The sequence below is a fragment of the Rattus rattus genome, chromosome 6 (assembly GCF_011064425.1).
Source record: "Rattus rattus isolate New Zealand chromosome 6, Rrattus_CSIRO_v1, whole genome shotgun sequence".
In the NCBI taxonomy this organism is placed as follows: Eukaryota; Metazoa; Chordata; class Mammalia; order Rodentia; family Muridae; genus Rattus; species Rattus rattus.
The window spans coordinates 77,392,676-77,405,378 of NC_046159.1; the positions used below are offsets into that span (position 1 = coordinate 77,392,676).

A 12,703-nucleotide genomic window follows, 5' to 3' on the forward strand; every position below is an offset into this window, starting at 1 on the left:
ATGATGTGCCTTGGTCAGTTACGTGTACTGAAGACACCCATTAGAGGCCTGCCCACATGGCCCTCACCTTAGCCACTGCGGCTTCAGGCAGATGGATGAAACAAAGAAGTGCAGCTGACAGGAACCAGATGTAGATCTCTCCTGAGAGACACAGCCAGAATACAGCAAATACATAGGTGAATGCCAGCAGCCAACCACTGAACTGAGAATGGGACCCCCGTTGAAGGAATCAGAGAAAAGAACTGGAAGAGGCTTAGAAGGGCTCGAGACCCCATATGAACAACAATGCCAACCAACCAGAGCTTCCAGGGACTAAGCCACTACCCAAAGACTATACATGGACTGACCCTGGGCTCCAACCTCATAGGTAGCAATGACTAGCCTAGTAAGGGCATGGGTGGAAAGGGAAGTGCTTGGTCCTGCCAGAAGACTGAACCCCCAGTGAACAGGATTCTTTGGGGGATTTGGGGAGGATGGGAAGGATGGGAACAAGCCCATATAGAAGGGGGGGGAGGGATTAGGGGGATGTTTGCTTGGAAAGGCAGGGAAAGGTAATAACAATTTGAAATAGTAAGAAATAATTTAATAAGATGGAAAAAAAAAAGAAAAAAGGAAAATGTGAGTATATATTTTAAATATGTGTGTATACACGCATGCAGTGTGCTGTGTGTGTGTGTGTGTGTGTGTGTGTGTGTGTGTGTGTCTGTAACGTATTGTACCCATGCAAGTAGAATAGACTATTTGGATCTCTGGAACTAGAAAGAGTCATCTCACCAGCCCTGTGTGGTGTATTCTTGTTTAATTTCTGTGTCTGTTCTTTAGGAATCTGATGAGGCCCAGAACTCAACAACCTTAAGACCCTTTCTGATCTCAATATGGTCATCCAAAAGCTAATATTTATTGTTTATTGTGGGTTAGACAATGCAAGCACTGTGTAATTATCAAAGGGTACCACAGTCTGATGCCATGTTGGTTTCTTAAAAACCCAACCATGGTATGTGAATATAGTCTTGTTTTAATCACGGGTGTAGGATATGGGGTTGCTTCAGATTGTCACAGCAGCTGACTCTGATTTGTCTATCTCTGGCAGGGGTGTGATTTTTTGTCAGGTGAACATAGTTTACATTTAAATTCTAGGGACTCTTGTGAGGGTATAAAATGTAGAGCCCAGATAAAGGAGGCTTCTAGCTTCCCTGTTTGCTGGTGGTTGCTTTGTTTTACAGCTTGTCAAGTGGTCATGAGCAAAAGACAAGAGGAGGAGGTTGGAAAGCAGGAGAAGAAGAAGAAGAAGAGTTGGAATATCCTGATGATTATGATTGGACTTACTCCAAGGAACTCAATTCCCTGAAACAGCAAAAAGTAGTCTAATGAGGTCTAATGAGATCAATGTTCCCCTTTCCCCTCTACCCCTCTTTCTCTCCTATTTAGTGTTGGGAATTGGAAGGAACTGTGGTGGGAAAAGGTAGCCTAAAATTATGGTTACAGTCATCTTTTAATACAGTTCCTCATGTTGTGGTGACCTCCAACCATAAAATTATTTTTGTTGCTACTACATAGCTATAATTTTGCTATTGTTATGAATATTTTTGGAGATAAGAGTTTGCCAAAAACTTGATTGCTTCCCTCTTCTGAGCTTGCTCCTGTGCTTTCAGCATCCAGGTCACCTCGCCAGTATGTCTCAGGCTGAATTCGACAAAGCTGCTGAGGAGGCCTCAAGACTCAGCCAACTGATGCAGAGATGTTGTTCATCTACAGCCACTTCAAACAAGCTACTGTGGGCGATGTAAACATAGATCGGCCGGGGCTGTTGGACCTCAAGGGCAAAGCCAAGTGGGACTCATGGAACAAGCTGAAAGGAACTTCCAAGGAAAATGCCATGAAGACCTATGTGGAAAGGTAGAAAGAAGCTAAAAGAAATATGGAATATAAATTGATTTGGTGTGATCACATGTGTGACACCAATGCCCTATGAGGACATAATGCCTTGGTTTTTTGTTTTTTTTTTTTCTAATGTAGATGACATGGCTCTGATATGTTAGGGCCAGAGTTAATTACTGCTCCTCCTCCCTATTGGGTTTTTACCTGAAATCAATTAAAAAGTACATTTTGTTACTCTTAAAAAAAAAGAGTTTGCCAGAAGGGTCACAACCCACAGGTTGAGAATGCAGTGTTAACATGGTGGCATTGACAGATTAAAAATACTGTAATATACACAACACCAATAAATCACAGACACATGCTTGTAGTACCATATGGAGGATAAAAGCACAGGATTTTTGTGTGAGTTATGTTCATTAAAGTCATGGCAGAATGCATTTCTGTCCAGAAATCTCATTATGTCTCTTCACAGGCCAGGCTAAGATATTCTGTATGCACGGTGTGTAGTCTAATTATCAGCAAGGGTAGGCTCTGCCCAAGTTAACACATGTAGGATTCGGACAGAAAGTACCCAAGAAAAGTGAATTTTGACAAGACACTTTTCACATTGTATAGATACTCTTAAGGGCACTTAGAAACATTCTAACAAGGGATCTCCCATTTTCAGGGACACACAATGAATCAAACATGTGGAGGGCCAGGATCTGCATACCAAAGGTCCTTAGGACAGCTTTATCTACCTGGAATAGTGATGGTGGCAAGGCCTTTGAGCCCCTTTCTAAACTACCTAAAACCAGAGGCAAATGAATCCATGATCATTTTGCTTCCCTGTCAAGAATTCCCTGACAGAGACTGGAATCAAACTTGCACTGACTAGTTTGTTTTCAACTTGACAGAAAGCTAGAGTCACGAGAAAGGAGGGGGCATCAAAAGAGTGAGAAGGTGTCTCACAACACTGGGCTGCAGAGAACTTTAAGCATGTAGGGCATTTTCTCCAATTAGTGATCAATGTGGGAGGCCAAGCACATTGTGGGTGAATTCGCCATCCCTGGGCTGATGTCCCATGGAAAACCGCAGGCCCAGTAAGCAACATCTTCCTTGGCTTCTAGCTCCTGCCTAGTCCCTGGGTTGATATAATGTGAAAGCAGATAAACCCCTTCTTCTCCAACTTGCTTTTGGTCACAATCACAGCCATAGTAAGCCCTAAGCAATGCCCAGAACAGTCTCTCTCTCTCTCTCTCTCTCTCTCTCTCTCTCTCTCTCTCTCTCTCTCTCTCTTTTTATTAACTTGGTATTTCTTACATACATTTCGGGTGTTATTCCCTTTCGGTTTCCGGGCAAATATCCCCTAACCCCTCCCCTCCCCTTCCTTAGTTCCCCTCCCATCCTCCCATTCGCCCTCCTGTCCCCCAACAATAAACCCCTTCTTCTCAACTGGATCACCATTCCCTTTGTTTTCAAACTGGGTTCTCTCTCTCTCTCTTCTCTTGGGACCCAGGGCTTCCCCTTCCTGGGGTGCTCTTACTAGGATATTCATTGCTACCTATGAGGTCAGAGTCCAGGGTCAGTCCATGTATAGTCTTTAGGTAGTGGCTTGGTCCTGGAAGCTCTGGTTGGCATTTGGCATTACAAATGGGGTCTCGGGCCCCTTCAAGCTCTTCAGTTCTTTCTCAGCTCCTTCAACTTGGGGGTCCTATTCTCAGTTCAGTGGTTTGCTGCTGGCATTCGCCTCTGTATTTGCTGTATTCTGGCTGTGTCTCTCAGGGGCGATCTACATCCGGCTCTTCTGCCTTCTTTGCTTCATCCATCTTGTCTAATTGGGTGGCTGTATATATGGGCCACATGTGGGGCAGGCTCTGAATAGGTGTTCCTTCAGTGTCTGTTTTAGTCTTTGCCTCTCTATTCCTGCCAAGGGTATTCTTGTTCCCCTTTTAAAGAAGGGTGAAACATTCACATTTTTTGATCATCCGTCTTGAGTTTTCATTTGTTTCTAGGCATCTAGGGTAATTCAAGCATTTGGGCTATAGCCACTTATCAATGAGTGCATACCATGTGTGTTTTCTGTGATTGGGTTACCTCACTCAGGATGATATTTTCCAGTTCAACCATTTGCCCTACGAATTTCATAAAGTCATTGTTTTTGATAGCTGAGTAATATTCCATTGTGTAGATGTACCACATTTTCTGTATCATTCTCTGTTGAAGGGCATCTGGGTTCTTTCAGCTTCTGGCTGTATAAATAAGGCTGAGATGAACATAGTGGAGCACGTGTCTTTTTTATATGTTGGGGCATCTTTTGGGTATATGCCCAAAGAGAGGTATAGCTGGATCCTCAGGCAGTTCAATGTCCAATTTTCTGAGGAACCTCAGACTGATTTCCAGAATGGTTGTACCAGTCTGCAACCCCCACCAACAATGGAGGTGTTCCTCTTTCTCACATCCTCGCCAGCATCTGCTGTCACCTGAGTTTTTGATCTTAGCCATTCTCACTGGTGTGAGGTGAAATCTCAGGGTTGTTTGATTTTGCATTTCCCTGATCACTAAAGATGTTGAACATTTTCTTTGGGTGTTTTTCTCAGCCATTTCGGCATTCCTCAGCTGTGAATTCTTTGTTTAGTTCTGAACCCCATTTTTTAATAGGGTTATTTGTCTCCCTGCGTTCTAACTTCTTGAGTTCTTTGTATATTTTGGATATAAGACCTCTATCTGTTGTAGGATTGGTAAAGATCTTTTCCCAATCTGTTGGTTGCAGTTTTGTCCTAACCACAGTGTCCTTTTCCTTAAAGAAGCTTTGCAGTTTTATGAGATCCCATTTGTGGATTCTTGATCTTAGAGCATAAGCCATTGGTGTTTTGTTCAGGAAATTTTTTTCCAGTGCCCATGTGTTCAGATGCTTCCCTAGTTTTTTCTTCTATTAGTTTGAGTGTGTCTGGTTTGATGTGAGGTCCTTGATCCACTTGGACTTAAGCTTTTGTACAGGGTGATAAGCATGGATCGATCTGCATTCTTCTACATGTTGACCTCCAGTTGAACCAGCACCATTTGCTGAAAATGCTATCTTTTTCCATTGGATGGTTTTTGGCTCCTTTGTCAAAATCAAGTGACCATAGGTGTGTGGGTTCATTTCTGGGTCTTCAATTCTGTTCCATTGGTCTATCTGTCTGTCTCTGTACCAATACCATGCAGTTTTATCACTATTGCTCTGTAATACTGCTTGGTTCAGGGATAGTGATTCCCCTGAAGTCCTTTTATTGTTGAGGATAGTTTAGCTATCCTGGGTTTTCATTATTCAGATGAATTTGCAAATTGTTCTGTCTAACTCTTTGAAGAATTGGATTGGTATTTTGATGGGAATTGCATTGAATCTGTAGATCGCTTTTGGCAGAATGGCCATTTTTACTATATTAATCCTGCCAATCCATGAGCATGGGAGATCTTTCCATCTTCTGAGGTCTTCTTCAATTTCTTTCTTCAGAGTCTTGAAGTTCTTATTGTACAAATCTTTTACTTGCTTGGTTAAAGTCACACCGAGGTACTTTATATTATTTGGGTCTATTATGAAGGGTGTCGTTTCCCTAATTTCTTTCTCAGCTTGTTTCTCTTTTGTGTAGGAAGGCTACTGATTTATTTGAGTTAATTTTATACCCAGCCACTTTGCTGAAGTTGTTTATCAGCTTTAGTAGTTCTCTGGTGGAACTTTTGGGATCTTAAATATACTATCATATCATCTGCAAATAGTGATATTTTGACTTCTTCTTTTCGATCTGTATCCTTGACCTCCTTTTGTTGTCTGATTGCTCTGGCTAGAACTTCAAGAACTATACTGAACAAGTAGGGAGAGAGTGGGCAGCCTTGTCTAGTCCCTGATTTTAGTGGGATTGCTTCAAGTTTCTCTCCATTTAGTTTAATGTTAGCCACTGGTTTGCTGTATATGGCTTTTACTATGTTTAGGTATGGGCCTTGGATTCCTATTCTTTCCAGGACTTTTATCATGAAGGGGTGTTGAATTTTGTCAAATGCTTTCTCAGCATCTAATGAAATGATCATGTGGTTTTGTTCTTTCCGGTTTGTTTATATAATGGATCCGTTGATGGTTTCCGTATATTAAACCATCCCTGCATGCCTGGGATGAAGCCTACTTGATAATGGTGGATGATTGTTTTGATGTGCTCCTGGATTCGGTTTGCCAGAATTTTGTTTAGTATTTTCGCGTTGATGTTCTTAAGGGAAATTGGTCTGAAGTTCTCTTTCTTTGTTGGGTCTTTGTGTGGTTTAGGTATAAGAGTAATTGTGGCTTCATAGAAGGAGTTCGGTAGTGCTCCATCTGTTTTAATTTTGTGGAATAGTTTGGATAATATTGGTATGAGGTCTTCTATGAAGGTCTGATAGAATTCTGCACTAAACCCGTCTGGATCTGGGCTCTTTTTGGTTGGGAGACCTTTAATGGCTGCTTCCATTTCGTTAGGATTTATGGGGTTGTTTAACTGGTTTATCAGTTCCTGATATAACTTTGGTACCTGGTATCTGTCTAGGAAATTGACCATTTTCTGCAGATTTTCAAGTTTTGTTGAATATAGGCTTTTATAGTAAGATCTGATGATTTTTTGAATTTCCTCTGAATCTGTAGTTATGTCTCCCTTTTCATTTCTTATTTTGATAATTTGGGCACCCTTTCTGTGTCCTCTCGTTAGTCTGGCTAAGGGTTTATCTATCTTGTTGATTTTGTCAAATAACCAACTTTTGGTTCTGTTGATTCTTTCTATGGTCCTTTTGTTTCTACTTGGTTGATTTCAGCTCTGAGTTTGATTATTTCCTGCCTTCTCTCCTCCTGGGTGTATTTGCTTCTTTTTTGTTCTAGAGCTTTTAGGTGTGCTGTCAAGCTGCTGACATATGCTCTTTCCTGTTTCTTTCTGCAGGCACTCTCGCTATAGGAGGTTTTCCTCTTAGCACAGCTTTCATTGTGTCCCATAAGTTTGGGTATGTTGTACCTTCATTTTCATTAAATTCTAAAAAGTCTTTAATTTCTTTCTTTATTTCTTCCTTGACCAGGTTATCATTGGTAGAGCATTTGTTCAATTTCCGTATTATGTGGGCATTCTTCCTTATTGTTATTGAAGACCAGTTTTTAGGCCGTGGTGGTCGATATGTACGCCTGGGATTATTTCTATCTTTCTGTACCTGTTGAGGCCGTTTTTGACCAATTATATGGTCAATTTTGGAGAAAGCTTACCATGAGGAGCTGAGAAGAAGGTATATCCTTTTGCTTTAGGATGAATGTTCTATAAATATCTATTAAGTCAATTGGCTCATGACTTCTCTTAGTCTGTCTACGTCTCTGTTTAATTTCTGTTTCCATGATCTGTCCATTGATGAGAGTGGGGTGTTGAAATCTCCTACTATTATTGTGTGAGGTGCAATGTGTGTTTTGAGCTTTCGTAAGGTTTCTTTTACGTATGTAGGTGCCCTTGTATTTGGGGCATAGATATTTAGGATTGAGAGTTCATCTTGGTGGATTTTTCCTTTGATGAATATGAAGTGTCCTTCTTTATCTTTTTTGATGACTTTTAGTTGAAAGTTGATTTTATTTGATATTAGAATGGCTACTCCAGCTTGCTTCTTCAGACCATTTGCTTGGAAAGTTGTTTTCCAGCCTTTCACTCTGAGGTAGTGTCTGTCTTTGTCTCTGAGGTGCAGAACACAGTCTCTTAAACAAAGATCTAGGAAGTGCAAAGTCTCATCCCACTGCTAAGTTTATTTGATGCTCTTGCTGTAACATAGGAAAAGCAAGTTAGATTTTTAGTATTTTTCTTTGCTATATAGATTCCTCATAATTTCTAGGTAAACACTCCACCTCTGAACTACATCCTAGGCTCCTTTTTACATTTTTCTTTTTTTTTAAAGATTCATTTATTTATTTTATGTATAGCATTCTGCCTGCATATGTGGCTGCAGGCCACAAGAGGGCACCAGATTCCATTACAGATGGTTGTGAGCCACCATGTGGTTGCTGGGAATATAACTCAGGACCTCTGGAAGAGCAGTCAGTGCTCTTAACCACTGAGCCATCTTTCCAGCCCTACATTTTTCTTTTTAACACAAGGGCTTCCCAATTTGTTTAGGTGGTCTCCTTGTGCCCATCTCCCTAGTATTTGGCGTTTCAGCTGTGTACCACCATACATGGTACAAGTTAACTTTGATTTAATGGAACCTGATATTGAATCCTGCCTATCTACTTAACAGAAGTGAACTTTTGGCTAAATGACATAATCTCTCTGAGAATCTGCATGAGTTGATCAACCCTTCCTATTGCTGCCCAATTCTGCAATGTTGAAATACTTAATGTAAAGCTCACAGCTTTGTATCTGGCATATATGAAGTTTTCCATGAAGGCTGGCTGCTGTTATCCTTTGTGGTGCTGCGTCTATTACTGGCATTCTTTCCCAAAATGCTCAATTCTGAGATAATCCACAAGATGTCCCCCCTCTCAATAGAAAGTTCTATAGCACAGCTATGTGTATAAATATGTATGTCTAAAGATGTAGTTCTTGAAAAATTACTTTCATGTCTGTGTTTGCCTGTGCAAAAGCATATATTGAACCATGTGCCCAGGAGGAAATCATACTTGGCATTGGAACTGATGCACATATGGCTCACAAGGCAGTTCTAAGGCTAGCCAGTTATTTTCCAGTCTGAGCGTGGGTAATGACTACATCCCTGCAGTACCTACTAAGCATGGCAGAGTTGAAGGAGATTACTGTCCATCCTTCAGTCCCAAGGGAAGGGTCCAGCTCTTGAAGAGTATGAATGTGTGTGTACACGTGTGTATACTCCTATGTTCATAGCAGGGACAGAGCCTTCTTCTCTTAACATTTCCCTCAAACATGGAGAGATTGTTTTACTTCTTGCTACTCTGTGAATTTGACTTTTGGTAGGTTTTTGTAACACAATATGAGTCCAGTAATATACTCTCCACTTTTTGTAGAACAATTAATACCAGACCTAGAATAATCAAACATATTTAGGCTGACAGAACAATAAGGAATCAAGTGCAGAGGCTACATTTGCAGCAGAGGAAATATAGCTATTGACTCATTTAATTTTTAGCCAATTGAAAAATCTTTTCCTCTTGGTCAACACAGGGGATAAGAAAACAGAAGAGCTGTTTCTGATTCCTTTCCCCCTCCCATTCAACTCATTTGCATACTTAGTAAAGGACCTAGAGGCTGGTAAATATTTTGCCATTTGTTTATTGTACACAGGTTTGTATCTTCTAAGGATAATTTTCTTTGTTGTTTCTGAATGAAGGATGAGAATATCTTAGCTGCTATTCCTACATTGCATTACTTCATACATAATAAGCACTTAATGGGTAGGAGTACAATTTTATTTTTAAAATTTAGAGAATATTTTGCACTGTACTCTGGACTTGTTAGTTGCCACTGAGAAAAAGTGATAGTGCAGCAAATATCACCTGCTTTAAAACAATTTGGCCTCCTATATGTTATATAGATACACAGAATCATAGATGCTTGTGTGACATAAAAATAGAAGTAAAACTATCTAGGGATACAATGGTGGTTGAAGTGGGCGTGCATTATCAACAGCAAGGGGTCTTTTTGGTGTCTCCTCCCCAGTATGTAGATATTTGAGGCAAAGTTCTTGCCCCTTCTGCTTGGGGCAGAGCAAACTGGTCTGGGTTGAGATTGCTGAAATATAGTTCTGTCCCAGAGTACTCTGAAATTAGGATTCACACATATAAAAAGGGTCTTCAGTGTCCAAAGTTTGTCTTCAACTTAATGCTTTTCAGAGCGATTGCTATAAATATTCGCTGTCTATGGTGTGTGTGGGTATAAACAGCTTCTTTCTGAACTATTACTCCCCTCCCACATACATAAGAGGAAATTCTGGAGACACCAGTGAATATTAGCATTGGTTTCTGGTCAGTCTTCCTCTTTGCTTATAAATGACTATGTTCTTGCCATGCTGTACATGACAATAAATGGTTGCTTCTTATATAGTTTGTATAAGAGAAAAGAGTGCTCTCTGCTGAAGAGGCTTGCAACCCCATAAGAACAACAATGCCAACCAACAAGAGTTTCCAGAGACTAAGCCACTACCCAAAGACTATACATGCACTGACCCTGGGCTCCAACCTCATAGGTAGCAATGAATAGCCTAGTAAGAGCACCAGTGGAAGGGGAAGCCCTTGGTCCTGCCAAGACTGAACCCCCAGTGAACGAGATTGTTGGGGGGAGGGCTGTAATGGATGGGGAGGGGAAGCCCATCTAGAAGGGGAGGGGAGGGGTTAGGGGGATATTGGCCCAGAAACCGGGAAGGGGAATAACAATTGAAATGTAAATAAGAAATACCCAAGTTAATAAAGATAAAAAAAATTCTGCAAAAAAAAAAAAAAAAGAAAAACAAATGGGATCTCATAAAACTACACAGCTTCTGTAAGGCAAAGGACACTGTGGTTAGGACAAAACAGCAACCAACAGATTGGGAAAAGATCTTTACCAATCCTACAACAGATAGAAGGCTTTTATCCAAAATATACAAAGAACTCACGAAGTTAGACTGCAGGGAGACAAATAACCCTATTAAAAATGGGTTTCAGAGCTAAGCAAAGAATTCACAGCTGAGGAATATCAAATGGCTGAGAAGCACCTAAAGAAATGTTCAACATCTTTAGTCATAAGGGAAATGCAAATCAAAACAACCCTGAGATTCCACCTCACACCAGTCAGAATGGCTAAGATCAAAAACTCCAGCGACAGCAGATGCTGGCGAGGATGTGGAGAAAGAGGAACACTCCTCCATTGTTGCTGGGATTACAGACTGGTACAACCATTCTGGAAGTCAGTGTGAAGGTTCCTCAGAAAATTGGACATTGCTCTACCTTAGGACCCAGCTATACCTCTCTTGGACATATACCCAAAAGATGCCCCAACATATAAAAAAAACACGTGCTCCACTATGTTCATCCCAGCCTTATTTATAATAGCCAGTAGCTGGAAAGAACCTAGATGCCCTTCAACAGAGGAATGGATACAGAAAATGTGGTACATCTACACAATGGAATATTACTCAGCTATTAAAAACAACGACTTTATGAAATTCATAGGCAAATGGAGGGAACTGGAAAATATCATCCTGAGTGAGGTAACCCAATCACAGAAAAACACACATGGTATGTACTCATTGATAAGTGGGTATTAGCCCAAATGCTCGAATTACCCTAGATGCACAGAACACATAAAACTCAAGAAGGATGACCAAAATGCAGATGCTTCACTCCTTCTTTAAAAGGGGAACAAGAATACCCTTAGGAGGGGATAGGGAGGCAAAGTTTAGAACAGAGGCTGAAGGAACACCCATTCAGAGCCTGCCCCACATGTGGCCCATACATATACAGCCACCAAACTAGATAAGATGGATGAAGCAAAGAAGTGCAGGGTGACAGGAACCAGATGTAGATCTCTCCTGAGAGAGACAGCCAGAATATGGCAAACACAGAGGCGTATGCCAGCAGCAAACCACTGAATTGAGAATAGGACACCCGTTGAAGGAATCAGAGAAAGGACTGAAAGAGCTTGAAGGGGCTCGAGACCCCATATGAACAACAATGCCAAGCAACCAGAGCTTCCAGGGACTAAGCCACTACCTAAAGACTATGCATGGACTGACCCTGGGCTCCAACCTCATAGGTAGCAATGAATATCCTAGTAAGAGCACCAGTATAAGGGGAAGCCCTTGGTCCTGCCAAGACTGAACCCCCAGTGAATGGGATTGGGGTGAGGGCGGTAATGGGGGGAGGATGGGGAGGGGAATACCTATAGAGAAGGGGAGGGGGAGGGTTTAGTGGGATTTTAGCCTGGAAACAGGGATAAGGAATACATTTGAAAGGTAAATAAGAAATACCCTATTTAATAAACATAAAAAATATCTGCCACTGAAGAGGGACAAAGAGATCCAGCAAAACCCCAGGTTCATCTTTGGGATTTGGAAGTGAAATCAAAGGTTAAATAGAGGATATGCACATCTGAGCACTCCTGGTGGAGGTAAGGTCCCGCCCACCACAGATCAGTCACTGTCTCAGTCCAGGCTCAGCCTGTAAGAAAAAAAAAAAGAAAGTAATTAAGATTAAATGAGGTCATTAATGTGGTCCTGAGTTCATAGGATTAGTGCATTTTTAAGAGACTATAGAGAGACTATCCTCTATCCCCCCTTCTTCCTGATCTCTTTCTTTTCCACATTTCCTTTTCTTGATTTCCATGAGCTCTTTGTGGAATTCAGGGCTTTCATGTTGTCAGAAAACTGGGGGGAGGGGGGGAGGCTTAGTCTTTGGTTCTTAATGATTTCGTCTTTCCTGGACTTCTAGCAGTGGCCATCAGGTTCAGGTTCTTGTGGTCCATCACTGCGGCTAACACATTCCTTTTATTTAGCTCAGAGGCTGCATAGAGGGAGTAGGACAGTTTGACCTTTGCAACTTAGGCTGTTGAACCTGTAGTTTAGACTATTGTTATAGAAAGTGCAGGTGTACGGACAAGCAGTTCTGGCAGCATCTGGATAGAACTACAGAACATTGGGTCTCCCCACAAACTTCTGTAGTAGGAATTTGAACTTTAATAAGACCCTCAGTAATTTATATGCATGTTCAAGTAGAAGTAGCAACTTAGGAATCTAGTACTACCTTCTGTTTAGTGGACACTAGGAAGGGGAAATCAGATGCTACCATTCCTTATCAGCTTTCTGTCCTCAGTAACACCCATTGCTATTACCCAATGCCAGCATTGGAAGCCTGGCCTGATTTTTATCTCTTGCT

The 12,703-nt window shown here is 41.3% G+C and overlaps 1 protein-coding gene across 1 annotated transcript; it reads left to right on the forward strand.

The window, feature by feature from the left end:
* Positions 1 to 1,715: 1,715 nt before the first annotated feature.
* LOC116902791 (acyl-CoA-binding protein-like) lies at positions 1,716 to 1,900 on the forward strand. The gene has a single exon (XM_032905128.1). The coding sequence runs from the start codon at positions 1,739 to 1,741 to the stop codon at positions 1,898 to 1,900; it is 162 nt and encodes a 53-aa protein (XP_032761019.1). The 5' UTR covers positions 1,716 to 1,738.
* Positions 1,901 to 12,703: the final 10,803 nt, after the last annotated feature.